The 26,202-nt window shown below is 38.1% G+C and overlaps 1 protein-coding gene across 3 annotated transcripts in view; it reads left to right on the top strand.

The window, feature by feature from the left end:
• CFAP99 (cilia and flagella associated protein 99) overlaps nt 1-26,202 on the top strand; it is a 63,893-nt gene that overhangs the window by 21,523 nt on the left and 16,168 nt on the right. For all 3 annotated transcript variants that reach the window (XR_005104025.1, XR_005104022.1, XM_037386387.1), the window contains exons 5-13: nt 3,287-3,399; nt 6,105-6,279; nt 10,945-11,025; nt 13,196-13,261; nt 14,217-14,276; nt 18,231-18,319; nt 20,539-20,743; nt 22,486-22,627; nt 23,799-23,950. Coding sequence is in view for 1 of the 3 variants with exons in the window: in XM_037386387.1 (XP_037242284.1) it covers nt 3,287-3,399; nt 6,105-6,279; nt 10,945-11,025; nt 13,196-13,261; nt 14,217-14,276; nt 18,231-18,319; nt 20,539-20,743; nt 22,486-22,627; nt 23,799-23,950 (1,083 nt within the window). In the remaining 2 variants the exon portion in view is untranslated. The remainder of the gene's footprint in view (nt 1-3,286; nt 3,400-6,104; nt 6,280-10,944; nt 11,026-13,195; nt 13,262-14,216; nt 14,277-18,230; nt 18,320-20,538; nt 20,744-22,485; nt 22,628-23,798; nt 23,951-26,202) is intronic.

The following is a 26,202-nucleotide window of genomic DNA, read 5'->3' as shown; positions in this document are numbered from 1 at the left end:
TAAAAATTAGCAGGGCACATTCAAATTCTCAAAAACAAAATCTCAATTCAGCCCACCTGTAAAAATGCATTACAAAACAGTCTTTAATTATACACACCTGTCTTACTACAGCCAGAGTATATTAAGATAGTAAAAATGGATACAGTTAATTTCTGGTGTAATTCCACTGCTTTTCTAGAAGGGAATTGAATCTTGGTTATCATGATCTGTGAGTAGTGAAACTCTTGGAACGTTCAAGACAGAGGAGTAAGCAGAATAATGCTCTTACCAAAATGACTGTCCAGTGACTTTTCTAAGGAGACAGATGCTGGTAACATCCAAACAGAAATCCGTGAGAACTTCAAGCCACATGTTGCTGCTGTAAAAGCAAGAGCTGCTGATACTGGGATTGCCACCTGTGTCACAGGTGGCCAAAGACAAAACAGAAATATAAGGGATTTTTCCTAGCAATTCAGTTCACAAAACACAAAAGTTTTTGTTGTTAAGAAATGAAATGCGCTATGGCTTAATGGGTATTATTATGCCTACATTTGCCATCTGTGATATGGATTATCAATACCAAGATTGTGGCCTTCAGCTCAGGCAGAATCTGGTCAGAAGTGATGTCTGGTAATCCTGCATTGCCATTTGCAATCTCTGCATTGCCTGGATAACTGTTTCAGAGCTGCATTCAAAGCCTTCTCTAGTGGGGTGCGTACTGGGGCGTATCCTCACTGTTTCTCTGGGGACTGTGACTACAACAGTACTAAAATATACATCACAGTGTTGATATCTGATTACACACTTAACCATTCTCTGTACCTCCTAGGAGTACGTGATAGCATTTATCAATCACATAATTACTCATTTGTCTTAATACAGTGTGAAATATTAATAACCAGTACATAACTGGTGTTGCAGCAGGAGGCCTCCAGGGGTCCATAGCCCTGTTAAATACAACAGCTAGAACTTGGTGACTGTGTGCCTTTATTATAGTTTCGTCTGCCTTGAAGAGGTAGTTGAGTTTCAAGTACCTTGTGAAAGATAGTTACAGCAAATATTTAGAAGTCTAGATGGAGATCAGTCAGGGAGAGCTGAAACAACAGTTCAGAGGCTTAGTTTCATGTGGCAATGTGGCAGAAAACTGACTGAAGCCTCTGAGGATGGACTAGGCTATAAAAGAGGAATCCTGAGGACACAGAGAGGGAGGAGTTTCAGGTCCCTCTGAGATTAAATGAAAGCTAGTGAAAGAAAACTGGAGGATTTACAGATCACACCTACAGTATTTCTGCATCAACTTCTTCTGTGAGCTCTCTCAATACCTAGAAATTTGAAACTAGCTTCACCCCTCAGGTCTGCCTCAGTTTAAGTATATCAGCTCATGTTCAGTCCACTCCTGTATTACTGCTTACATTTGTTTAAAAACACATTTTTTATAAACTTTGTGTATAGTCAGGGCCTTCTGTAAGGTAAGAAGAGTACTTTGGCAGGGGACATGGTCACTAGGTCTATAATCCTATATACAGCTGGGATAACTGGATGTAAAATATTGCTACAATAACTGGTAGAAGTAGCATATGTACCATGCGTCAGTTCTGTTGCAGAGTGAACTCTGTCTAGACTTCTAGCATTTTATTTATACTTGGCATAAGTAGAAGTTGCTATGTTAGATGAAAAATGTAATCCAACATGCCTGCACTGCAGAGGAAGATCCTCCAGAAGGATGAATGAGTTTCTAGACCAACGGGATTAAATGCATCCCTTACCATACACTTAGCAAACTCCAGTGAATCTGGAAGCACCAGAAAACAAACTCCTTCACAATTCAAGGCCTAGTTTATAGTCATACTTTTAGGGATTAAATATCTTCTTTTGGATGGTGTGTTGATGTGCCAGCAGCTGCAGTTTTGGGGAAGAGCAGTAGTTTCTAGACAGGAATGGGAATCCAAGGGGGTAATATTAATTTAGTCCTTCATCAGTCTTTTGACTCTATCAAAAGCACAATAGATGAAAATAAGACTAAAATTACAGGTTAATTCCTTGGAAATGGTCACATCGAGACTACAGATTTCAACTAGTAGGATTTCTGCACCTGTTGAACATCTGCAGCAAACACCTTGAGTCAAATCTGAATTGTTTATAGCCGAATTATTCACAAAGCTCTAAGCCACCTTGGGCCAGGCACCACATGTGAATTAAGAAAGAAGCTCCTTGGTAGTCCTCCAGAACTAAAAACTCAGTACAAAGACCTATATGGCTCTGTGGAAACCAACCCAAGATGGGGCTGATACCAAGTCTGGACTAGTAAGTTCTGCAGTCTCCATTGAAAGCTTCTCAAGTGACTGCACATTGCTTTCCAGTATGTCTCATAATGTCAATATTATGTAGCGTGCTCTTTTCTGTTACGGGGATTATTTCAGCATGATACTTGCTTGTACTTTCATTTCCAAGAATTTTAATGAAAAAGTTCATGTTCAAGTTTGGAATTTATGTTGCTGTAAATGATACAGACTGAATCTGAGTGCCATTTTTCAAGAGTGTTGCATAAGGCCATTTGAACAGTTCAGGTTTTAAAGAAAGGCTCTTGACCTTCTGGTGAACTCCAGTGGGAAACAAAAATTCAAGTGTTAGTTGCTATTTCTCCAGCATGTAGAGCCCAACAATGTGTAAGTGTGCCAAATTTCAGTCTTCTAGTTTAATGGGTATATGCCAATTAATTATATTTCAACAAAAGAAGAAACCATATTGTACAGCAGTTACTTTAGTTCTCAGCAGTTCTCCCTGCCCAGTTCCCAGGGAGCTGATAGCAAATTAAGTAGTTCAGGTACAGTACCAGGCTTGCCGTGTTTCCGGGCACCGTGGATCATCCAGCTATAGATAATCAGGAGCTGATTGTGGGTATATTAGGCTCTGAATCTCTATTGTATAATTATACTAAAATCAGTGTATTGCAATAGTAATTACTTTCATTTTCAATAAAAACTTTTGTTTCACAATATTTGAAGCAAATTAAAGCTGCATTAACACATTCCCATGTTGTAGCTCCTGGATTTTTTTTTGGGCCACTGAAAATATTTTATTATCTATTAGTGTTCTACAAAATAGGGCTGAAAGACATGGGGCTGTCCTAACAGAACTAAGAAAAATCTACAAATACCAAGCACCTATGATTATAATTACAGGGTAAAATACAAGCAAGTTCTTCAGCATTGTTTGTAGTAAGAGCAACTTATCTTTTTTGTAGTCTTATATATACCATGCCTCCAGTATTCAGTATTCATATTTAAAAGAAACTACCTATTATTAGTTTCTTAGATTCTTCTTCAATGCCTTGTATTTGAACACGTGGATAAAAGATGAATGGAGTCGTTTCTACGATTCAGAGTATGTAAAAGAGAACTGGATTGATCTACTGCTAAGGTAAGCAGTACTTAAGTAGCCTGTGGCCACCTCAAAGTTTAAAAGCTGAGGAAAGCTCCCCCCTGAAAGCTCAATTTGCTCTTAAAGTGTCTCTCATATTGAAGTCACTCAGAACACTTCTTGTCTTTGTGAGACCATAGTAATCCCTTTTACTTACCCAGAGGCAAGGTTCTCTCATAGAGGAGTCCTTTCTCAGCTGTCGTATATTTGCTTCTCGGTGCCCCTGAACAGATCAAACATCATACTCTGAAAAAAACATTCTAAAAAGTAGAAGGTTCAGATTATCTCACAGAGTTAGACTTGTGCCTCGTCATAAGTCACTTCAACATCTGTCTAACATTAAGCATTTGAAAAAAGGTGTTTGGCATCCTGAGTATGTCTTTATGCACAGACTTGTTTATGCCAATGGTCAAATGCCGTCTGAGGAAATCAGATAAGCATGTAAACAAGTCTTTTAAAATCATTAGGTCAATTGCAGCATCATTTAACAGTTCAGGTGGTCTGAGGTGCCAGGTGTGTCCCCACATTGGTTAGGTGGCGATACAGTAGCATGAGGACCCTTGCCAGACTGAAACATTTTCATGTGGAGAATCAGTAGCTCTGCAGCCTATTGTGTCACTTTTCCGCTCTCGTTTTTACCCAGGAAAGATAAATTAGAGCTAGCATTGGTACACTGATATTGCTGCAGTCACACATCCTCCTCAGTGCAGTATAGATTAACGCAGGTCATGGCACTGTTAGACAAAAGTATGCTGCAAATAATACCAGCTGAAAAAGAGTTGGCATCTAGCTCTGCCATATCAAAGTCAGTAGAATTAATCCTTTCATACTATGTAGATTATGCCAAATTAACAAACGTGTAGTAGAGATTTGGCTTGCAGTACTCCAGATTCCACTGAGTTCTACAGGAACTGCAGCGATATATTTGAAGTCAGAATTGGACTCAATATATTCCATTGTAGTGATTCTAATTGTAACATATGCTTACAATAGTAAAGATACAGAGATGCATAGATATATACGCACATATCCATGCAGGTTTTGTATGTACATATGCATGCAAGCAGATGCTTAATCTATTCCTTATTTAAACTACACTAAGCTTATTGGACCTGTCCTTCACAGTCAGTTACATTCAATGTAACAAACACATTTTGCCTAGAAGTAGTAAATATAAGTTATACAGAACTGTATATTCTAATACAATACATACTTTGAATCCTGGGTTCAGCTTTGGGCCCCTCACTTCAAGAGGGACATTGAGGTGCTGGAGCGTGTCCAGGGAAGGGCAATGGGGCTGGGGAAGGGTCTGGAACACAAGTCTTATGAGGAGTGGCTGAGGGAACTGGGGTTGTTCAGCCTGGAGAAAAGGAGGCTTGGAGGGGCCTTTTTGCTCTCTACAACTACCCGGCAGGAGGCTGTAGGCAGGTGGTGGTCAGTCTGTTCTCCTAGATAACAAGTGACAAGTCAAGAGGAAAGTGCCTCAAGTTGCACCAGGGGAGGTTTAGATTGGATATTGGGAAACATTTCTTCACTGTGAGGGTGGTAAAGCATTGGAACAGGCTGCCCAGGGAGGTGGTGGAGTCACCATCCCTGGAAGTGTTTAAAAAACGCATTAGATGCGGTGCTTGGGGACGTGGTTTAGTGGTGGACTTGGCAGCCCTGGGTTAATGGTTGGACCTGGTGATCTTGAAGGTCTATTCCAACCTAAATGATTCTGTGATTCCATGATGTAATGTTAAAGACCATATTTGGTTACTGGGTTTGAAACTTCCTTCGGGGGCTGAGAATGCACTGATCAGTTTAATCAGTTTAATAGCTTAAATTCTTTTAAGTATGTCTTTTTAATGTCAATGAGGTTAATATAAAAAGTCCTATTTATTTTAATGGAGTTGCATTAATTGCAGAAGTTACTTGCAAGCTTCATGCCATAATGACAGTGCTAGCTAAAGTAAGTCACATAAGCAAGTTACTGTAAATCTGCATTGTCAGCTGCTTTTTAGGTTCTGGGAAAGCTCCGCTGCATGTGTAATGCCTAAGGATAGAACACATATAGAGGAGGAATAATTGACATGAAGCTGTCATCATAATTAGCCCTGTGATTACCTCTTTGTGTCTTACCTTGAATTCTGCACCTTTCTGTCATTCCTTGGAAGAATGCTGAACCTCCATACAGGCCAAAATCCAAACACAGAGAAATCAAAATCATCTTGGCTGCCCCACAGGGTTCACTGAGGGTTCATTTGCTAATCCACCAAAGTCCTTACATCTTACTATTTTTTTTAATAGAACTGCCTGTGCTTTGAGGTTGATCTATGTGTATGCTGTCAGTTGGTAAAAGAGGCAATACTCAGACCACTGTTTGTTCACAGTCTCTTCGTCTAAGTATGTTAAGTGTGTACTTAGCTTATGACAGCTGCCTTTCTGATTCACAGTCTGGTGCTGCTGCAAAACTAACTGGTGAGGTAGCTGCTTACTCAGTAAAAACTGTGGCTATTTCACCACTAGTAGTCTGAATGGACTAGCATCTATCAAGAGGTGAAATAACACAGTCCAACTAAATCATGAGTACAAATTCATAGGTCAGTTTTATTAAAATTGAATGGCTGAAAGTATTATGGAATTTGCACCAGTGCCAACCTCATATACTGTAAGTTTGTGTGAAAGAAACTAAATAAATCTAAAAAATCTGGGGTTTTTTTAAGGTGGCAGCCAAAAGTACAGCAACTGATTGAACAGCTCACAGATAAATTAAACAACGGTACTACTACTGTCAAGACTTCGATGGTCACTCACCCAAAGGAATTTAATTTGACTGTGCCCAGACGACGTGCCATTCCTATACCTCTGCCAATACCAGTACTGGAAAAAAGGCCACCGGTGAGTTTTTATGCTTTGAGATTTATGTATGCTTGTGCACAAAATCATGGTAGGGGAGTTAATAGTCTCCTTAAAAATAATTATAGACAATCTTCAACCTTTGACAGATCAACAAAGATTTTTGTAATATTGTGGTACTGAAGGTCAGATTTCTAAAAAAGCCCAAACTAATTATTTGCATTTCAGTGAATGTTTTGTAAGCAAACTGTAAGCCAAACAAAGCAAAGGGAAAAGGTTGCTTCCTGCAGTTGTTCTGTGACTTCAGGAGGCAGAACTATACAATGGGTACAGACTGATGACAGCACTAATACAAGTGTTTCTGGTTGTCCTTGGATTTGTAAGATGTTTGCTTTGGATAATGCACTGAAGCAGGTAAGAAATGAACATTCAAATGAAAATTTTTTATAAGCTTAGATTTTTTGTAGATGAACTCTCAGTAAAATAAATGGCAAAGCAATTTCACTGCAGATGAGATGGACTCTTTATGTTTGCAGCTCCTTCCTGAGGGTGGAATTTTATTCCTTTCTATGTGTATTAATGTTGAATCTCTAAAATTAAGGTTTTTCAGTTTAAATTGATTGCTTATGTATAAATGAGACTAAATTTATCTTTGAAATGCTAAGCTATTGTTTTACTCATTGTCTAAGATTGTGCTTTAGTTACATGGGTACAAATTGGAGACACACGATTGGTTTTAAGTTAGCTCACTGGGGTAAGGCAAACAGGATTTGGGATCAAGCTGCTATGACTAACTTAATAAAGAATCCAAAATCATCTATATTTAAATGCAGTGGGAAGTGAGCTTGGAAGTCATAGTTTTGGGCATTACCTGCCACCTTGTATTAGCACTTCAGGTTTTAAATAATACATGTGTTGAATGCTTTTAGAAACCATTTACATCTTAGAATGGCAGAGCAATTTAATGGTGCTGTGTTATACAGTTAATGGGATTTTACATTGAAACAGCTTAATACCAGGCTCTGAAAAACTGCATTTAATAACTACTTAATCAGTATACAAATGAGTCATATTGCTGTCATTTTAGTACGTTTATGCTGTGCAGACCCTCTTAGAATAAATTTGCTTTAAAGCGGATGCATTTACTGAAGTTCATTTGTGTTGTTAGGATTATACTAAATTTGGTTTACATTCTGGCCAAGTCCGCAAATTTAAAAGCTGTATGAATCTAAAACCCATTAGTGTAGTGGTGACATATGTTGTGCTCATTTCTGTACCTATCTCAGCAAATTAAGCTTCACTTTAATTTGCCATATTGTTGCCAGTATTCCCATTTTAGATCCTGAAATGAACAGAGACTGAAAAGACAGTCCAGATGGCAAGAAAGAGTTAGAAAAGTGAGAGCAGGCCATAGTTTTGGCTACTGTACGGTGGAGAGTTGTATGTAATTGAGAGGAATGCACAGGAATAAAGCTCATCTAGATAACTTCCCATAATCTGCTGCAGAAATTTTCTCACCCATTTTCTCACAGAGTTGTTCATTTTATGAGATATCCCGTTTTTTCTCATGGCTCTCATACGTCTGTCAAAGAACTTGTCATGTGGTGTATTAGCAGGGACTATGGTCACAATAACTACAGGCGTAGTTACTGCTCAGCTTTGAAACTGCTCTGTGAAATCGTACAGAGGCATCTAGATTCTGAGCAATGACTACTGATCAGTTATTGCATCCCTATGGTGAAATTAATTCATTCTGATTAATAAGATTATTATTTTAGGTATTTCTTTCTGCTAGTAATCATTATATTCCATAGTAGGGACAAAATGCAAAGTAAGATGAGATGTGTTACATACATTTAGTTCAGGAGCTGGGATAGTACTGCTGTCCTGTACCATGAACATAGGCTTCCTTTACAGGAGAGGACTGGAGATGCGGGTTACTGCAGGAGGCAGGGTTGTTGCCTTATGATCTATACTGAGATGGGACTCTCCACTGACCTTGGAAAGGTCTTTTGGAGTAACATAGGCCTAGAAGGTTAGGATAATCATTCATTATCATAAACATTCATCAGAAATGGGGAACACTAAGTGAAAAGGAAAAATACTTTAATTTTGAAATTTAATAATGAAACATTTCACTCTATTGGTCGAGCAATTATAAATTCTCTCCGCTGTTCTTTGCACACTAATGCATATATGCACACACAAGCATGCAGATATGCATACACACTTCATAAATACAATTCTAGAAACAAAAATGAGTGCTTTAGCTTGAAGTTTGCGAAGGAAACAAATGGAGACAGGTGCTTAAACCTGATAACATGCAAAATTATTTGGACACATTTAACTTCCTTGGATATCTTGACCTTGAGTTACAAATAAAATCCATTCTTTTAATGTCACCACTGTACTAGAATAATAAGATTATGCAACTATTTTAATTTTAGATTTTCTGTAAACCAATAATGTATTTTAAAAAAATAAAAAGGCTGCACTGAGATGTTACTGTAATAACATTCAGTCAGATTTAGCGTATTTTTAAAATCTTTTCCTGATTATTTCAGCTGTGCTTCATGAGTGGGGTTGCTGATTTAAAATAATTAAATGGGTGAATTCATTTGGCCAATACAGAGGATTTTGTTTGCAAATATATAGACCAAGTAATGTATTTATCTTTATGTTCTGGTTATATATAAGAGTAGAAGCTCTTAATACACTAGAATTGCATGAGCTTGCTCTTGTCCATCTTACGACAGTAACTTTAAAAAAATAGAAGAGTGATGACTACTGAAGCTTTAAGTGATTATTCATTTTGTTCTTCCTTAATCTTCTTGTGGTACCTACTCCCTAAATAAACCTCTGGTTAAAGGATATCCAGAAAGCATAGGTGAGCCTGACCACTGACTGGAGAGGAAAAGCAAAGTTGCTGTCTCTTACTCACAGCCCCCTTTTTTCACGTTAGGATTAAGTAGGTACGGTTTGGCCTTTTTCATGTCTCTAATGCTGGAATTTACAATTTACTTATAGTGACTTATTCATTCTCTTCTAGCAACTGGGTAATTGCTGTAGTGTCTGTCTGTCTCTTTGATTGGTACTCATCAATCACCATGGTATCTGAGGACTAAGTTTCAAGGCTAAGTTCATTTTTGAAACAGAGCTGACTGATTCGAAAATCTCCTCCTTAAATTACTTGGAATAAGCATAGCAGTTTCTGAGGAGAGATTTTCATCTTACGCTGGCAGATGAGTCCAGTTCTGCAGGTAAAGCACATGGCTAGGGAGAAGAGTGAAATAAACTGATACTCACTGCCTGTGCAACCCTTTGCAAATTCTCTGGGCTTTAATAGATAAAAAGCACAATAAAATTTCTTAGATACTGCTGGGAAACACTTTCAGTTCTACTTAACTTAAAAAGCTCACAAAAATATTTGAGCAGTCTCACCAGTGCATGTAATTGCTAGCTTCTTCTGTCTGTGCATTTGTTTTACCAGCAAACAATGTCAAATAGCAAAGGCAGTGAAAGTACATCAGATTCATGAGTTTTTCAGAGCGTAGCTCTTTGTATAGTTCAATAAAGCTAGATGGGATCCCCATGTTCTCTAAAGTGACCTCTGGTACAATACAGATTATAGGTTTTTCCCATTCTTGAATTAATTCTGTAACTTCTAATTGAGCTAGAACATTTTTAGCAAGGTAAGTATTTAAGCAGATGTCCAGTAAACTGGCAGACTATCTGACCCACATAGGAAAGAAACATTTTGGAGTTTACTTCTGGGCAAAATGTATGGGTCAAGCAAATACTGAAATCCCCCAGAAGTTTCAGCCCAACTCAAAACCATACAGTCCCTTGTCTCCTATTGATCCATGTGGCAGCCAGACAATGTCTTTCCTCGTCATTTTTTCTGTAGCACTTTCTGACATGTGAATGCTTTCCCAAATTGTTGACTAATGCTAGGAGGACCCTCTCAGTCCTCTACCTCCGAACATTTAATGTACACCTCCAGTAGTGTTCCCTTACACAGACATTAGGACAGCCATAGTAAACCAGAGCAATGGCTCATTCCACACAGTGTATTTTCTCCAGCAGTACTAAGACAGATGTCTAGGAACACTACAGGGACAGGACAAGCATAGCTGCTGCTTTCTGCAGCTGCCTTCTCAGTCTTCCACCATTTCAGCTCAAAGACTTCCTCAGTTACAATGAAGTTCAAGTATTTAATAAACTTCAAGATTTATCTTCTCTAAACTTCTCTGGAGTCTCTATAACTTGTTGCTAGTACCACACACTGTGCCAGAGAGCTCCACAGCTTAACTTTATTCAGCTGTCCTATCTGACTGTGAATCTGAAGTTTATGAGTTACTAAACAGAACTTTTCCCCTTCTGGCAACTTTTTTTGCCTTGATAGGGCCTATAGGATTCATAATTTCTTTAGCATTTCTTGTACTAGTTTCAGGTTTTTCTTTCTTTCTGGTCTTTTGACTAGGGGTTATATTACATTGGACATAACTGAAAAGCCTGGGTAGTCCCAGCTAATTGGAATCTGTCCATGCTTTCTGCACTGGCATTAATAGTAAAGAATCAATATTTTAAAAATAACTGCAGCTGTTCTACAGTAAAAGTGAATGTTTGGGGTTTTTTTCCAGCAAGAATGTGTTGCTTGAAATGTCTTATACCCCATATTTTAGACATTATTTCTTTTTACTATAGGTTCCTCCAAGCACCTACAAACCTCCAAAGGAAAAAAAGCAGCTGGAGGAAATCAAAACAAAAAATCGCCGAAAAGCAGAAGTAAGTGCGTTGTGCTCTTATTCTAGTCTTTCCTTTCTTCTAAACTGTTTCTTCTGTAATATTCCATTTTCATAAGTCTTAGAAATTTATCTGAACCATATTTGCTTTTGTACTAATAGCTCCTGGCTCTTTCTCTAGAGTCATGAAGTTTGTATCCTCTGTTCTGTTCTTTCACCCTTTTTCCTTATTTTATTATTAAATGTCTGAGGCAAGGTCCTCCTTTATTCACTATACATACCATGTGAGAAATTATGCAAGTAGCTATGTAAGGTAGCAGAAGCATGATTATTGTCTTCACAAGCTTGAAATAGTTTGATAGCTCTTTTACTCCCACAGGATATGTGGGTATTTAAGGTACTCACTTAATAAGGGCTCAAATACAAAATATGTTCAATATTTTTGTTTGTTTTCTATAGTAACTGATAAATAACCACAAATCATCACCCACTGTTTTAAAGTATCAGCAGATTATGACTTCTCTTTTGCACAGACTCCATACTCCTTCCTTCCGCAGGCTGAGAGAGTGGGAAGTCATCATGATTTGTAAAGAAGCAGAGTACATGGTCTGTGTGTTAAGAGAGCAGGAGAAGGGAGGGCCTGGAAAAACAAAGACACATCTCTAGTTATTTGATCCAAACTTTGATATGAATCCTGTTCAATGAGTTAGTTCCTATCATAGTTAAAGCAGACTTTTGTTGTCTTCTCCTTGGAAGGGAATTAATTAAATGTCAGTTTCCACTTTATTTCTTCCTCCCCACACTGCAATCACCATATCCAATCGAGTAACAGTATAAGCTTGATAAAAGGTATCCTATTTGACTCCTTTTTATCTGCACTCTCCCACCACCATTTTGAAAATGCCTTACTCTAGCTTTCACTAGCCAGTACAAGTTCATTTGTCACTGTTCTGGGCTCTCCTCATGTCCTTGTGAAAGGGGCATTGGATTCTGTTCCTAAACTATAGTAAATGCTTTAATCTGTGGTGGACTCTAGTGGGATAAACATTGCATTCTTTTTGCTGGCCCATCATATTACCTATGCTTGATATTTCATTATAAAACAATACAACATTTTTTATCCTTTTTTCCATATTGTGGAGAAAGCACACGCCTATTTCTCTGTGTGCTTATTTGTACGTACAAACTTCCTAGAAAAACAGGGCGGGGGGGGGGGGGGGTAGGGGGGGGGGGGAGGCAACATATCACAGTGCCTATATTGTCAAAAATCTATGACAACTATAAAATCACCTAACAACCAGCCCCATTGTTCAGTGGAGAAAATGCATGAATACAAGGAACAAAGGAAAAACACCACAGAAATTATAGCTGCAATAACAGCAGTTTTTGTCGCCTCTGGAATGTTATAAAACGCATCCAAAGCATTCACAAAGGTCAGTTCCCTAGACTGTTTGCTGAACAAGCTGAAATGTTAGGTCCTAAAAGAAATACGCATTAAAAATACCTTTTGTTTCTTAGCATTTTTGCAGAAGCTATAGCTGTCATTGTAAGTACCATGTCTGATCATCTGTAAGGAGGGAGAACACTGGAAGCCATACTCTAGATGAATCCTGTTCAGTGAGTTATGGACAGCTGCTGTCCAGAAAGCCATTAGAAAATCTAATCTGTTTTTCACAGCTTTGATTAGAGATTTGGTTTACAAACAAAAGAAATACCCAAACACTAGAAACGCGGCTGCCTGTACTTCCCCCTTTAAAATGACAGGTGGAATTACTGCTAGGGGTGTGCCTGTTGGAGCAACACTAGGATCTGAGATGCCTGATCATGATCTTCTAATTTAACTCAGAAACAAAAGTCATTGTTTCTTAGCTGTGTGGAAACAGTTACCACCTATGGTACTAATGTGCCATAGATAATAATGAGGCTTTTAAGCTGAATTCCTCAGGAGCAACATGTTTCATATGGGCAGACCTATCAAAGGCCTGATGCCCTATGCAAAGGATATAACCAGGCAGAAATATGTAGAAAATCAAGACTTGCCTACTTCAAGTCTTCAATCAGGAATGAAAATTCCTATCAATTCTAAGTCAAGATTTCATTCATTGGAAACAAATGAATACACTGCTTGGGGCTGCAAGGCTTTTCTAGACAGATAATTCTTATTGGAGAATTTAAATGTACCACACTGTTTAAGCTAATTGCTTTAATTTTAGGATCTGCTCCTGAAAGCAAATGCTGACCAGTTCAGGTGTGCAACCATGAAGCCTGAAAAGAGAGAGGTATGCTACAAAGATTTTTTATTACCTAAAAATCCCCCAGTATGAAGATGAAAAATGACTGGAGTATTTAAAAATATCTCACAGTGTTTGAAAAATTTTGTTTGTTTGGGGTTAGGAGTTAAGTGCTACGATTTATAGCTGTACTGTCATTTCACATCCGTATACTAACATTTGCCTCTTTGGATGCATGATGCACAATCCCCTTTCTTATACCTCTGGTGCTGCTTTATTATTCTCCTAATTTTGAGACGAGCAGCCTTCCTGTGATGCTCCTCCAAATGGACAATTTTTCTCTAAACCCACATATTATTTTTCCATTAACTTTTATGCCACAGAGCAGCCAAGCTGAGGGAATAATGGTCCCATTCGTACAGAATTCTTGCTTTGGTTGATTTGGTTGATTCCCAGTTCATAACTACGTCACCAAACTATGTATGTAATATATTCATTTCAACATCACATCTGCATATTTTATTCACTGTGTTCATCCCCATGATACCAGACACTTTCACATCAGTATCTATAGCTAACACCATGAAATTAATTTAATAACCATCAGTAGAATTCTACCACTATTTAATAATTTCATGAAGTGTGCTTTGACACCATACTTTGTCTTCCCAAGATCTATTTCAGTTAAGAGCTGAATATATTCATATATAGGTAATATTTCATAGTCAAAACATCACTTTTTTAGCATTATTTTAGTCAAGAAATTTTAGTCAATATTTGGATGTACCTTTGTATGGTCATTTGATATGAAATATTCCCACTAAGTTGGGTGTACATAGCAAGTTTTTGTGGATATAACAATTGCAAAATTATGTCCCCTATGATTGTCTGTTACACTAGATGAATATTCAAGAGTGGTTTTTGGTAAATATCTAATAATTTTGCTGATTACTTGAAAGTCTGTCTCTGATACGAAATAATGTATTTTTGGTTTGAACTGCAGAACACACATGACAGTATGAACAGTAAACCGGCATTCCAGGCTCAAAAGATCCAAAGCAAGGTGAGTAACCTTTAAGGTACTGTTGTCAGATGTACTTGAAAACTTCGGAGTGAAAAACACACATGCAAATTTTGTCGTCATGCAAGCTCTACTGTAATCCCTGTTTTTACACTGAGTTCTGTGGCCAGGAGCATAGGTTGGATTGGGTCTATAGCTCATAAATTTTGACCTATGCACCATTAATAATCCACAAAGAAATGATCAGGGAACAAAAGTGTGGCTACTCCAGGAAGGAAGAGAAATGAGGAGCCAAAGGTAATTAAAGCACAGGCAGTGCTCTCACCAACCAGGCTGTTGGTGACAAGGTCATAACAGCAAGGTTATCTGAACGTGACAAGGTCAACGGTAGTGACAGGTTCTGCTGACAGCAAGTCATTCTTAGACAAAGCAAGGAAGCAAGTCAGGTCTGGGGTCCACCCAGGAAGTCCAGTCAGGAGATAAGGCTACAACAGCAACCCAGGTCCATGACAGCAGGAGACAGAACTGGAGAGACAACCAGGAGCAGAATTACCTCCAGCATAACAGGAAAGGACTGAAACCCGTATGTGAGCTGAGGTGGGGCTCCCAGACCAGTGAGCAGAGGGTGTGAGTGGAGGTCCTGGGTGAGGCTGGCCAGGGCAATTAAGACCTCTTGGTTCCCTGAGGACCCAACAGGTAGGTTGTGTGCCATTGCGCTATGTAACCTTGCTGCCTCAAATGTACTTTCAATTATAAAGGGAGAAGTTTCTGTGTAAAATTATAAGGTCTGACAATAGTCCACAGGAAAGAAAAGAATTTTAAAGCCCTGGTGTAAGAACTCAGCACAGGGACAGAAGAATCTTCTGTCTGTAAATCACTGTTTCAAAATGAGATCCTAAAGAATGCTGAGCAATCATTTCATCTAATGACTGTCTGATACACAATATGCAGTCAGTCTGGATGTTTGTCTTGTTTCCTTTAGGCACATACTGAGGTCATAAAATCCACTATACTGATTGCTTCTCTGCTAGGATTTCCAAGGGACAGAGAATTGTAAACATGGAAAATGGGCTATTCAGCCTTAATGGTACAACACATGAAAACTCACACTGCTATTTCTGCAATAACTGTACTGCAGATAATCTTAAGTCTTACATCATTCAATCTGTCATCTTTCGTTTGTTTCAAGTTCATATGCAGAATAATGTAGTGTGGAAGCTGTTCTTGTATGTCACAAGTATCTTGTGAGCAGCTCTACCTACTCTTTAAAAAACCTACTATTTAGGTACAGCTCATACACATTGGAAAGACTGATTCCCTGCTTGGGGAACTGGGCATCTGGCTACTATTTCTAAAGCATATGTAGCCTTTATCACATACTGAAGTTTTCTTTAATAACAGTGTCACCTACTCGGTCTGCTTGTTTACAATCTAGCAGTATTTAAATTACAGGAAAACGGCTAGATCCTAGTTCCTTCTGTACTGGAAAGGGGGGGGGGGGGGGGGGGGGGGGATGACACACTGACACACGACACGACCAGGAAACATTCACATAGTTAACCTAAACTTGCATGACCTGTAATTACGTGGGCTTAGTTCAAGACTTTTCTGATAATGTCAAATACTGAAACCTTAGTGCAGACTAATGAAAGTCAAACCATCTGCCTAAATTGCATAAAGAAAATATGGATCTGGCATCTTACGGCATTGATCAGGGCCATTTCTAACACGTGCTAGTATCTTCTCTAGCCGTATGATCAGTTTTATCTCATCTAAACACATTTGACTTAAAGGTTGGTTATGTGGTATTCAGGATGCTGCTGTAACTTTCAGGCTGAGATAGGTATATCATTATTGACTTTTAAAATACTTTCTGTTCCTGTTGCCTTCCTGCCTGTGCAATTCTGTGAGTAGAAAATCCTGAGGAAGGTTTATCCAAGTTGTATAAATAAGATTATAATCTGTCCTCAAATTAGTGAAATTATATAATACTTTAACCAACTATTTTTCCTTTCCTCCTTTTAGAACACCCACAGTATATTAAATATATATTTTTTCCATTTCAGACACACTTATTATGTGCGGCAGCAATTCTTTCTCATTCCTGTTACAAAATATCTATTCATTTTTTTCACTGGAAAAATGAGATGGTACAAATGCATCAGCACTCTGTCTCAATCTGCCTCGCTCATATCAGGCCTTGCTGAGCCATTGTATGTTCATTAGGTGGCTATAGTGGACACAATTTTTTTCCAGAAGAATTACAGTGTTCTGTGATTTTCCCAATTATTTCCATTTTCTCACCTTGAAAAAAGGGAAGATATCTCACAACAGGAAGACAACGAGTAAAATTCAAAACTTCCTCGATACCACGTGACATAGAAGAATCTATTCAGTTATTTTACTTATACCTGCCTGCATGTATCTTGGGAGTCCTAGTTATTGTGCATATAGGAGCTGTCATATTTCTGTTTAATTTTCATACAGTCATATTCCTGTTTAGTAAATTGGGAAACTGAATTTAAAGGTGTTTCCATAATCATTCTTAGTTCAGTTCTGTATCCAAATTATAGTTAGCCAATACAAAATATGAAATCTGTATACACAAGTAATTGCCAAAAATTTCTACTTGTGTCAGAGAAAATGTCTAAGTAGACATTTTATACATAGTATAGTGTATAAAATACAGACTGTAGAGGGAATGTTCATATAATGCAAAAGACTTTGAGAAGAGTAGACCAAAAGGAAGGAAGAACATCATTAATCATTAAGGACAGTAAGTATAGTGAGTCATACAAAAGGAATAAAATACATTGTTTTGGATTATTTTCCTAAATTCTTCAAGTTATCATCATTTTGTCAAGAAACAGGTAATTAGTTTTTACCCATTAACGTGTCATCTGTGTGGAAAACACAGTAATTCTACTTGGTGAATTTCTACGTGATAGCATGTGTTTGTTATCCTTAACCTACCTAATTAATATCAATTATAAACCATCCTTTTCCTACTTAGCTTATGTATTTCAGGAGACTGCAGTACATATTTGTGCATACAATATTTGCAGTACATAGCTTGAGTGATTCTGTTGCATCTGTTTCTCAGCCGCTCTTTAAGCTGTTAATTTGGAATTTAAATACATGCTTGGATTCTGAACACAAAACTTGTCTGGATTTAGGTCAAATGTGTCATGACTAAGCTTTGTTTTCTGCAGGAATGATCCCAGTTCTTATCCCACCAGCACTACATTGCCTCAGTTCAGATCAGGTCTCTTACACTCTTCAAAGGTGATACATTTTTTCTGAATAGCCTGTTTGGGTAGGGACCATTTTTAACTGCGAAAGAGGTTGATCCTTTCCTCCCTTAGTATTTAGATGTTGTATGGGAGTTGTTCCTAAGGCAACTTTGAAGAATTGTGAAGCAGCCACAGGATCTAGTCCAAGTCACACCGTGAGGCCTGAAAGTCACTGACAACTGTACTTCATTTCTACTATCTAGACAATGAATATAGCAATTGGTGATGCCATTTGTCTTAGAAATATTTTGAAGTTATAATAGTGATTATTTGTAAAACACTTCTGAAACCTTCCTGTGAAAGGTGGTGCTTATGTTTTACTTTAATGGTTTTGGCTAACTTCCTGTCTTTTAGAGAAGCAGTTTATTTTCTTTGTCCAAAGCAGATGGAATCTGTGTACACTACGTACATGAGCACTGAAAAAAATTAAAGGAAGTGAACACATTCTATGGGATTTGACATGGTCCAAGAGTGATTACAAATTTATAATCCACTTGGGAGACTTTGCTGATTTCTTAAGCTGCTTGAGTGGTTTATGAACAGCATGCAATTTCATTGTGAATGTCAGATTAATGTTAGATGAATGCTTTAAGCAAAATTTATGCCTTCTTAGGTCGATTTATTTAACCCATTGAAATGTGTTTATACTCTGTTTTATGGTTTACATTACTAACTATAGTATATACATTCCCTTTCCTGACAGGTTGACAATATACCTATTAAATTAAATGCTGCAGCTATTTTAAGAGAGGGTGCCCTCTATCAGCGGAAAATGGAACAGGAGCTCAAGAGGTACAATCATGCTTCCTTCTCAGATTACTTTTCACGACCCTGGATACAGAATAATTAACCACATAAAAAAATAATTGAGTAAATTCCAGGGAAACTAAAGTAATGGATCTGTTGTAAGACATTAGGAAGCTATTCTGTAAACAGAGTTAACAATTAAAGAGAATAGTGGACTGAAGTGAAACTCTATATTAAAGTCATTGTTTTACTGTAGATGCTATAGAGTGTGACCACGCCAGATTTAGCACTTTGGCTAGTGCCCAGTGGCAAAGTCCAATAAGGATCACTTGTTACATTTATTCTAATTCCCCAGAATAAATAATGACCCAAATACACATCTATTTCTGTGTCCATTATAAAAGACACAAATATATTAAGCAAAATAATTTCATGTATCTCCATTTTCTTCAATGGTTTGTGGTCAACTACATGCCAAATTTGATACTTGCAGTTGTTTATATGTATATAAAAATGCCTGTCCATTTCTGTTACAGTAAGATATGGAGGACTACAAGTGTGCTGCTCCACAAGGCAGGAGCTGTGAGTGACAGCAAGGCGTGTAGGGACAGCGTCCTCACTGACAGCAGCTCAGTTCCGTAGTACCCTGGCAAGGCAGTGGAGCAAATCCAGGGACAGACAGCAGGGTCAGCCAACAGTCCAGTGATTGTTCAGATGAGTCCACAGTGACAAGTCAGGGCCGAGGTCAAGCCAGGAAGCCAAGTCAACAAGGCAGGGTCAACAAGGTACTAGGCTGGGTGCAGGCACACCTACAGCGTAGCTTAGGCAAGGACAAAGGCTGTTAACATCAGCGTAAATGTGGCTCCCAGGAAAAAACTCGACACACACAACAGGGCTTTTCTTAGCTCTTCCTCACACAGTTCTTTTCACTCCAGTCAGATCCAATGTTCTGCGGTTGCACTGCAACAGAGCTGTCTTTGAACACAAGCAACTAAATCCTAGGCAGGGGCGAGGAATGAGAGGTTGCAGGTCCTTTTGGTGTACTTAGGACTCTAAGGAATCCTGACATAAGGATTCGTCTGACATAAGGAATCCTTATTCAGCAGCATAGGTTTTCAGCAGACATTAACTAGGGAGAGGGTGACTCCTGAATGGCCACTGCAGGCTGTATTCTATAGCTAGAATTTCAGAACATTTTCACTAATAATTTTAACAAAGATAAAACCTATATCATGTCATCTTGATTTAGTATTATTTCTAATCCACCTGACTTAACAGGCTAAGTGCTAAATATTGTTAGCGTTTTAAGTGCCAGAATGACTGCCTAAGAATGGATTTGGTCTTTGGACCTAGAAAATTTTGCTATATGGATCAGGATTCTAACAGTAAAATATGCATCACTCAGGTTCTGTTATAAGTTATGTATGTATATTGAGGTTCTTTTGTATTATATATGATACTGTTCACTCTATCGGGCAGAATTTTGTTCCACTCAGCAAAGGAATATTTTCACTATATCTTAACACTATTTTATATTAATGAGTTTTAATCTTCATCTGCATTTAACACACAACAGATACATAATTATCTGCATTGGAGAGCAGCAGTAAGGCACCATTCACTGCATTTTTGTGTCTCTGCCCTAGTTCTTGGCTCATTCACTCCTCTGCTGCAGGACTTTGATGGGCCTGCCCTAGGGCTTTGCTATGCTTTTCTCTCTCATCCAAGCACAAAAAAATAAGAATGTGTCTTTGCTTAATAGCTGAATACTTCTTTGCCTCATTACAACAATATTAATTGACAAAATACAAAACAGAAGTAGAATTAAACAGAATATTTTTTAGTTCTCTATGTTGAAGTGGCCAAGCAGATTGCCAAAGAGAAAAGTTATTCTTTCTACCTCTAAACAAAGTAAAGTTCTAAGAAAATGTACATACTTTCAGCCTGATTCTCCCCACTCCTTATGAGAATCCATAAGTTAGCTAAAGTTTGCCCTCTCTTGGGGCTTTGTTTTACTGAAAACTTTCAGATCCATGCTCTCATGCACATTCTTCCAGCCTAGCTTTCCCAGGCTTTCCACGTATTAGAAACATCTCTTAGACAGGAATTAAAATATATCTGTCAAACTTTGAAATGACCACCTATTTTCTCTGCAGAGATCAAACACCTTATATCACAACAAGCTACTAGAAATGTTTTATGAACCCTGGCAGGGCTGCAGAGCCAGATCCCTAGAATCATATACTCTTTTCTTTCCCTTGCAGAATTGAAAATTTGCTACAAGGGGCTGGAGACCCATCTGAATTCTTGAAATGGCAAAAACAGATGCGTGGAAAAGATTTGGAAGAACAGCTGGCTGAAATAGAGTGTAGGAGGCTTCAAGGGAAACTGAGTCACGAAGAGGCAGTTCTAGCCCATCAGAATGTAATTCAAGAAAATAAGAAGAAAGCTGACCTAATGAGAGAAGAGGTAATACATACAGCATGGCTCAAATTTTGCTTACATTCAATCAGCGCGAAGCATACCACAGATGACACCTACTTTGAGAAGATGTAAAAGTTCTATACAGTGTCTTTACTCCCTGGAGTCTGCAAACAATGGAAAAACAATTATATAACTTTCAGATGGAGCAATGCTTATACATTATAGTACTTTTTTAAAGTGTTTGATTTACTTGATAACACTTGCAAAGTAAATTAAATAAAACAGGAGGTTAGAGCATTCTCCCCTATATTCCTGTCATTGTGCATATGCTTTTTGAACAGATACTGAGATACTAAGCACAATTTGCAGTGAAATCAGCACTATATGACTAATTTCATTATTTTGTTAAAATGAGAGCCACAAATATAAAATAATTTGTTTTCTTAAACTAATATAATTCAATTTACTTTGTATTATCTGACATACCTAGATGTCTCTTAGGGAAAATTGAGGCAGAGTGCCCTCTTTGGATCTGTATATATGGAAAAATGAATATTTATGCCAAGAAGTACTTTCACACAGTTTCCAATATGGCAAATCACAGCAAAACATTGCTAGATCTTTTCATTATTTCCCCAAAGTCACATTACATTTTTCCAGTGCTTTTCCTATAAACAAACAAGTGATCTAGAAATAACTAATACTGTAATTTTAAAATTTTTCATAGCCACTATGACAGATTTTTCTATTAACCCAGTTTGCTGCTATGCCCTGTAGGCCAGTCAGTATTTTTCTCTTGGCCACCTCCCACAGATGTCTCTGCAGCATCTCAGCAACTTAAGATGGTACCACAAATGTACCAGATTTTCATAAAGGCCATGCTGCAAAAGGGAAACCTGATTAATGAGTCCCTTTTCTGTCCTATAGAATCTTTCAGTCTTTGGGGGCATTGAGTCTTTATGTCTGTTTAGACAGGCTGTAGCAAGAACTTAAAGTGAACCCCCTATCTACAACTGACCACAGTGTGATTGCTCACACCCATTCCAAAGTTATTGTAATTATTATATTCACCTCAATTTCAGAGCATATATGTTTTATCTGTTAACAGAAATGTCCCAATAGGTATAAATTTGGGGATGTGCAAATCAGACTTGCTCTAACGTTAGCAATTCCAGGCAGCTCCCTTCACTTCTCAACAGATGCCAGCAGGGCACTTCATCCACATGTAGATCTCCAGAAGTACTGAGCACCAATTCCCCTTTCACCAACATCTGTCATTCTGGCCCTCTTCCATCTTTTAAAACTCTAGTCTTCCATCTGAAACAGAAAGTACAGTAAGGAATCTAGTTTGGGAAAGTCCACTTTCCTGCTTCTCATTCGTTTCCTCTGACAAAGAAAGAAACATAATAGCCAAAAGTGGACTTTTGTATGTTATAGAGATATGACTTAGGACCAATATCCTGCAGACACACAACCAGCTGTTAGCCCTTTTCTTGGTATCTCCAGATCCAGAGATGGCTTTTTTGGTCTGCTTATAGAAACATGTAGGAGGGAATCCTGGGAAATAGCACTGCAAATGTTATGAAGGTCTGTTGTGGGTAAATAAATATAGAGAGGGGAGCTTAAATCTGGGTCTCTATGTTGTCCCCAGCCAATGTCCTTTGCTACTGTTGTGGATGATGTAATACTCTGAATCCAATTGTTCTTGCCCCATTTCAGTTGATTTGAGGCACTCGGATCACCAGTTACAAGGAGTTTTATTCACCTGTTTGTTTTCTTTAATTTAGAAAGCAGAGCTGATGCAGCAATATGCAGAGAAACGTCTACAGGAACAGAAAGAAATGAGAGAGCTGGTGGAGCAAGTCGTGGAAGGACACAAGAATGCAAAGCAAGCGAAAGTAAAACTCCAGAAATACAAACAGCAGATAGGTATTTATATACTGCCAGTAAAATAAGAGATTATGTCAAATGTCCCCGGATTACTTCATGATTCTTTTAGCGGGCCAATTACAATTTTTACAGAAAGGAAAGGGAAGTTGAGGCCATGCATGCCAATGAATGCATGAATACATAATCCAATAATAAGTTGGTCATAGGTAGATCAGAAACTCTAAGCTACTAGTCATGGGAATTACTTTTGTTTAAAAGGAAGAAATACAGCACTGATGTTCTGCAACTAGTTTCCCTTCCATCAAAAATAGCATATGTGAATAACTCTACCTTTTGTCAAATTAAGTTATGAAGCTCAGATTCTTGTGATTCATATCATTATGAGAGGATTTGCCTAGCAACCACTGTGAAAAAATCATGGCTCAAGATTATTGTCTTCTCCAGAGAAGACAGTCCAGAGAAGAAGACCATAGCTAAGGAAAGAAAACACATCTCCTAGAAGGACGGTGTCACAAGGGAGAAGGATGTATCACCTCCAAGACAGACCAGTCATTAGGATGAAGGGAAATAATGTTACTCATCCTCTGCTATTTTTAAAGAAAATTCTTCAGTTAATGCATTAGCTAATGAAGTCCAGGGAGAAGGCTGAGTGGCATGGCTGTACATATTGCAATGCAATGCCATGTTAACATCTACTGTATGAACAGGCTACCTCTAGTTGTGCATATTTTGGTGAGCAGACGTTTCTCCATTTGTGTGTCTCCATACTTGTATCAGTAAGGATTGAGGAAGGCAGAGGGTGGTAGCCACTCTGAAATGGGCTAGCAAAGCCTACTGGCCTTTGCAATTCAGTGGTTTCTAGGATATAAGTAGCTTGAAAAATGATGAATATTTGCCGTTGTATAATATCTTTTTATTAAATAATGAAACAGTATGCATAAATTAGAACAGAAATTACAAAGCAGTAATTCAAAGAGTCTGCTTTATCTATGTGTATAGTATGTTTATGTGCTCAATAGAATGATAGATAGTGGAGGTGGGAAGAACTCATTTGTTTCTCTAATCATTCCTCCCACCAATACCAGACTGTTCCCTCAAGTACCTTTAGATCAGTATTATCATTATTCACAAATGCATATGAATTTTCCTCCAGATGGACTATTTGTTAAAATGTGCAACTAGCTAACAAAGATTAGTTCTTATCTTTCAGTTCAGAAAGTTTGTGAAGAAAATGGAGAACTTCTTCAGCAAGCTTTAGAAGAAGAGGAAGAGAAGCTTAGGAAAAGATATGAATTAATTCAACAAATACGAGCTATTGAGTCTTTACCAAGCATCAGACATAAGTTTGTTGATTTAACAGAGGTAAGTTCAAAAAGAAAACCTACCGTTTTTACATAAATGCATATTGCGTATGTTTCACACCTACAGAGGAATTGTGTACTGCATGAAGAAATACCACTGTCTGGATGCACAGCGTTAAGTGCAGAGTGACCCCATGACACAAAGGGTAGACTTGAACTGGAACTTTCACAAAGTTTATAAAATTAAAATTTTACTAGGAATAATATTCTGATGTAAGTGAAATCTTAGTCCCCTTGAACTTTCTCTGAGTTTTGCCAATTGGATCTGGGTTTTCCTGTGTCTTTCAAAAAGAGACTGTCAAGTGATTACAAGTGATGTTCTGTCCACCTGCACAAACTCATAGATTTGTCTGTCCTGGGTAAGGGCTGAATGAACACAAAGTTTGGACTGATGTACAGTTGTTCATATTGCAGTGGTGATTGCCATGGTAATTAGTGAATTTAATTTCCTTTGCTTTCAAAACTGTCAAACATTCAGGTACATGAAAGAGATTGTCAAGAGAATCCCAAATCTGCTGAATTGTTATGCATGTACTGTGCAAATGATGTGTATGTCTGGTTAGGTTTACAGTAAATGTATCCCAGACTTCTTAGACTTACTGTTGATGCACAGCAACTGATATACCTGAGACTGGGCTTTGCAACACCCACTTTTGCAGAGTTTACAGACTTGGACAGCATCTGGAAATCTGTTATCTTACCACTAAATCAGAAGCAGATTAGCTGAAAATAGTATTCCATTTTTCTTATCCACCCTGAAAGAAGAATAACATGGAATGAGATAAAATGATACTAGCAGTTTAAAATAGAATCTTTTTGGGTTTTACTTCCCTTTCTTTTTCAAATGAAGTTTTCAAATGAAGATCACAAAGTAAAAAATTTCTGCTAGTCTGCAGAAAGCATACGCAAGGAACAGGTCTTCCTTCAATGCGGCTGTTGGAACAGTCGTTATGTTGCTTTGGTTTTATCTCCTGCTTCTATGAACAGAACTGAGCCATTCATTGACTCCAAAGCTACCTACTATCTCTGCAGCCACCATATAGATCCCCCATCTCATTTATCAGATTTTAAAATACATTTAACGTTAAAGAGCAAAATAAGTGAATAAGAATAAAATCGTTTTCCCAGATGTCCCGTCCTCCTTCACACTCTTTGGCTGCCTTGATGGCTGCTGCCATCACTTCTCTTCCAGCCAAAGGCAGAAATCCTCTTTTTTCAAACCCAGGCTCACTCCACCCATTTGTAGAGAAATATTACTGAACCAGAATGGAAGAAGCAGGGGGAAAAGTGAAGAGTACAAAGAACTATTGTACACCACAGATACTGTAAACCGTGTGCATGGAAATGCCAAAAGGTACTGCAATTTATAGGTCTTTTACTGCTTCAGATAGAGTTACACATTGTGTCAACCCTAAACACAGCCCTTAGCATAGTCTCACTGCACATTTGTTACCCTGATGATTCAGTCACAAGATGTAGGCTGCAAAGACACAATGGTATGATGTAGCTGGATGTGGAAATATCATTACTTTTTCAATCACAACAACTGTAAAATGGTGTGCAGGCTCTTATTCAAGAAAATGAAGGTGACTGGAATGTCAGTACTTTCTTATTTTTGAACCTAGTTCACTTATTGTCACTTACAGTGGCTGTCAACTCTCACATAGAGCTACCACTGAAATACTGTTTGTTTCTAGGTACATAACGTGGCTTTAAATATGTTTTCCCACCTAGTTCATCTCAAAAGACAAAACAGAAAAACACAGCAGGTTTCAAGTCATATATGAAAAATTCATTCAAAATCCAAGCTGATCCTATTTGTAAGGCTATTAAAGTATAAGGATGCTGAAAATGGAGTGGCCATACAGGTCATATTGCAAATACAAAAGAATGGACCTGAATGATATGGGTGGACCGTTAGATGGATAAGAAATTGGCTGGATGACCGCATCCAGAGTTGCAGTCAATGGCTCAACGTCCAAGTGGAAACCAGTAATGAGTGGTGTCCCTCAAGGGCCCATACTGGGACCAGTAATATTTAATATCTTCCCTCATAACACATATAGTGGGATTAAGTGCACCCTCAGCAAGTTTACAGATGAAATAAAGTTGGGTGGTGTAGTTGATAGACTTGAGGAAAAGGATCTTGACAGGCTTGAGGAGTGGGCCCATGTGAACCTCATGAAGTTCAGCAAGGCCAAGTGCAAGGTCCTGCACCTGGGTCAGGGCAATCCTCAGTATCAATACAGGCTG

This window comes from Falco rusticolus, chromosome 1 (assembly GCF_015220075.1).
Source record: "Falco rusticolus isolate bFalRus1 chromosome 1, bFalRus1.pri, whole genome shotgun sequence".
Taxonomy (NCBI): Eukaryota; Metazoa; Chordata; class Aves; order Falconiformes; family Falconidae; genus Falco; species Falco rusticolus.
Note: the sequence above shows the minus strand (reverse complement) of the source record. Positions and strands in the feature narration are given on the sequence as shown.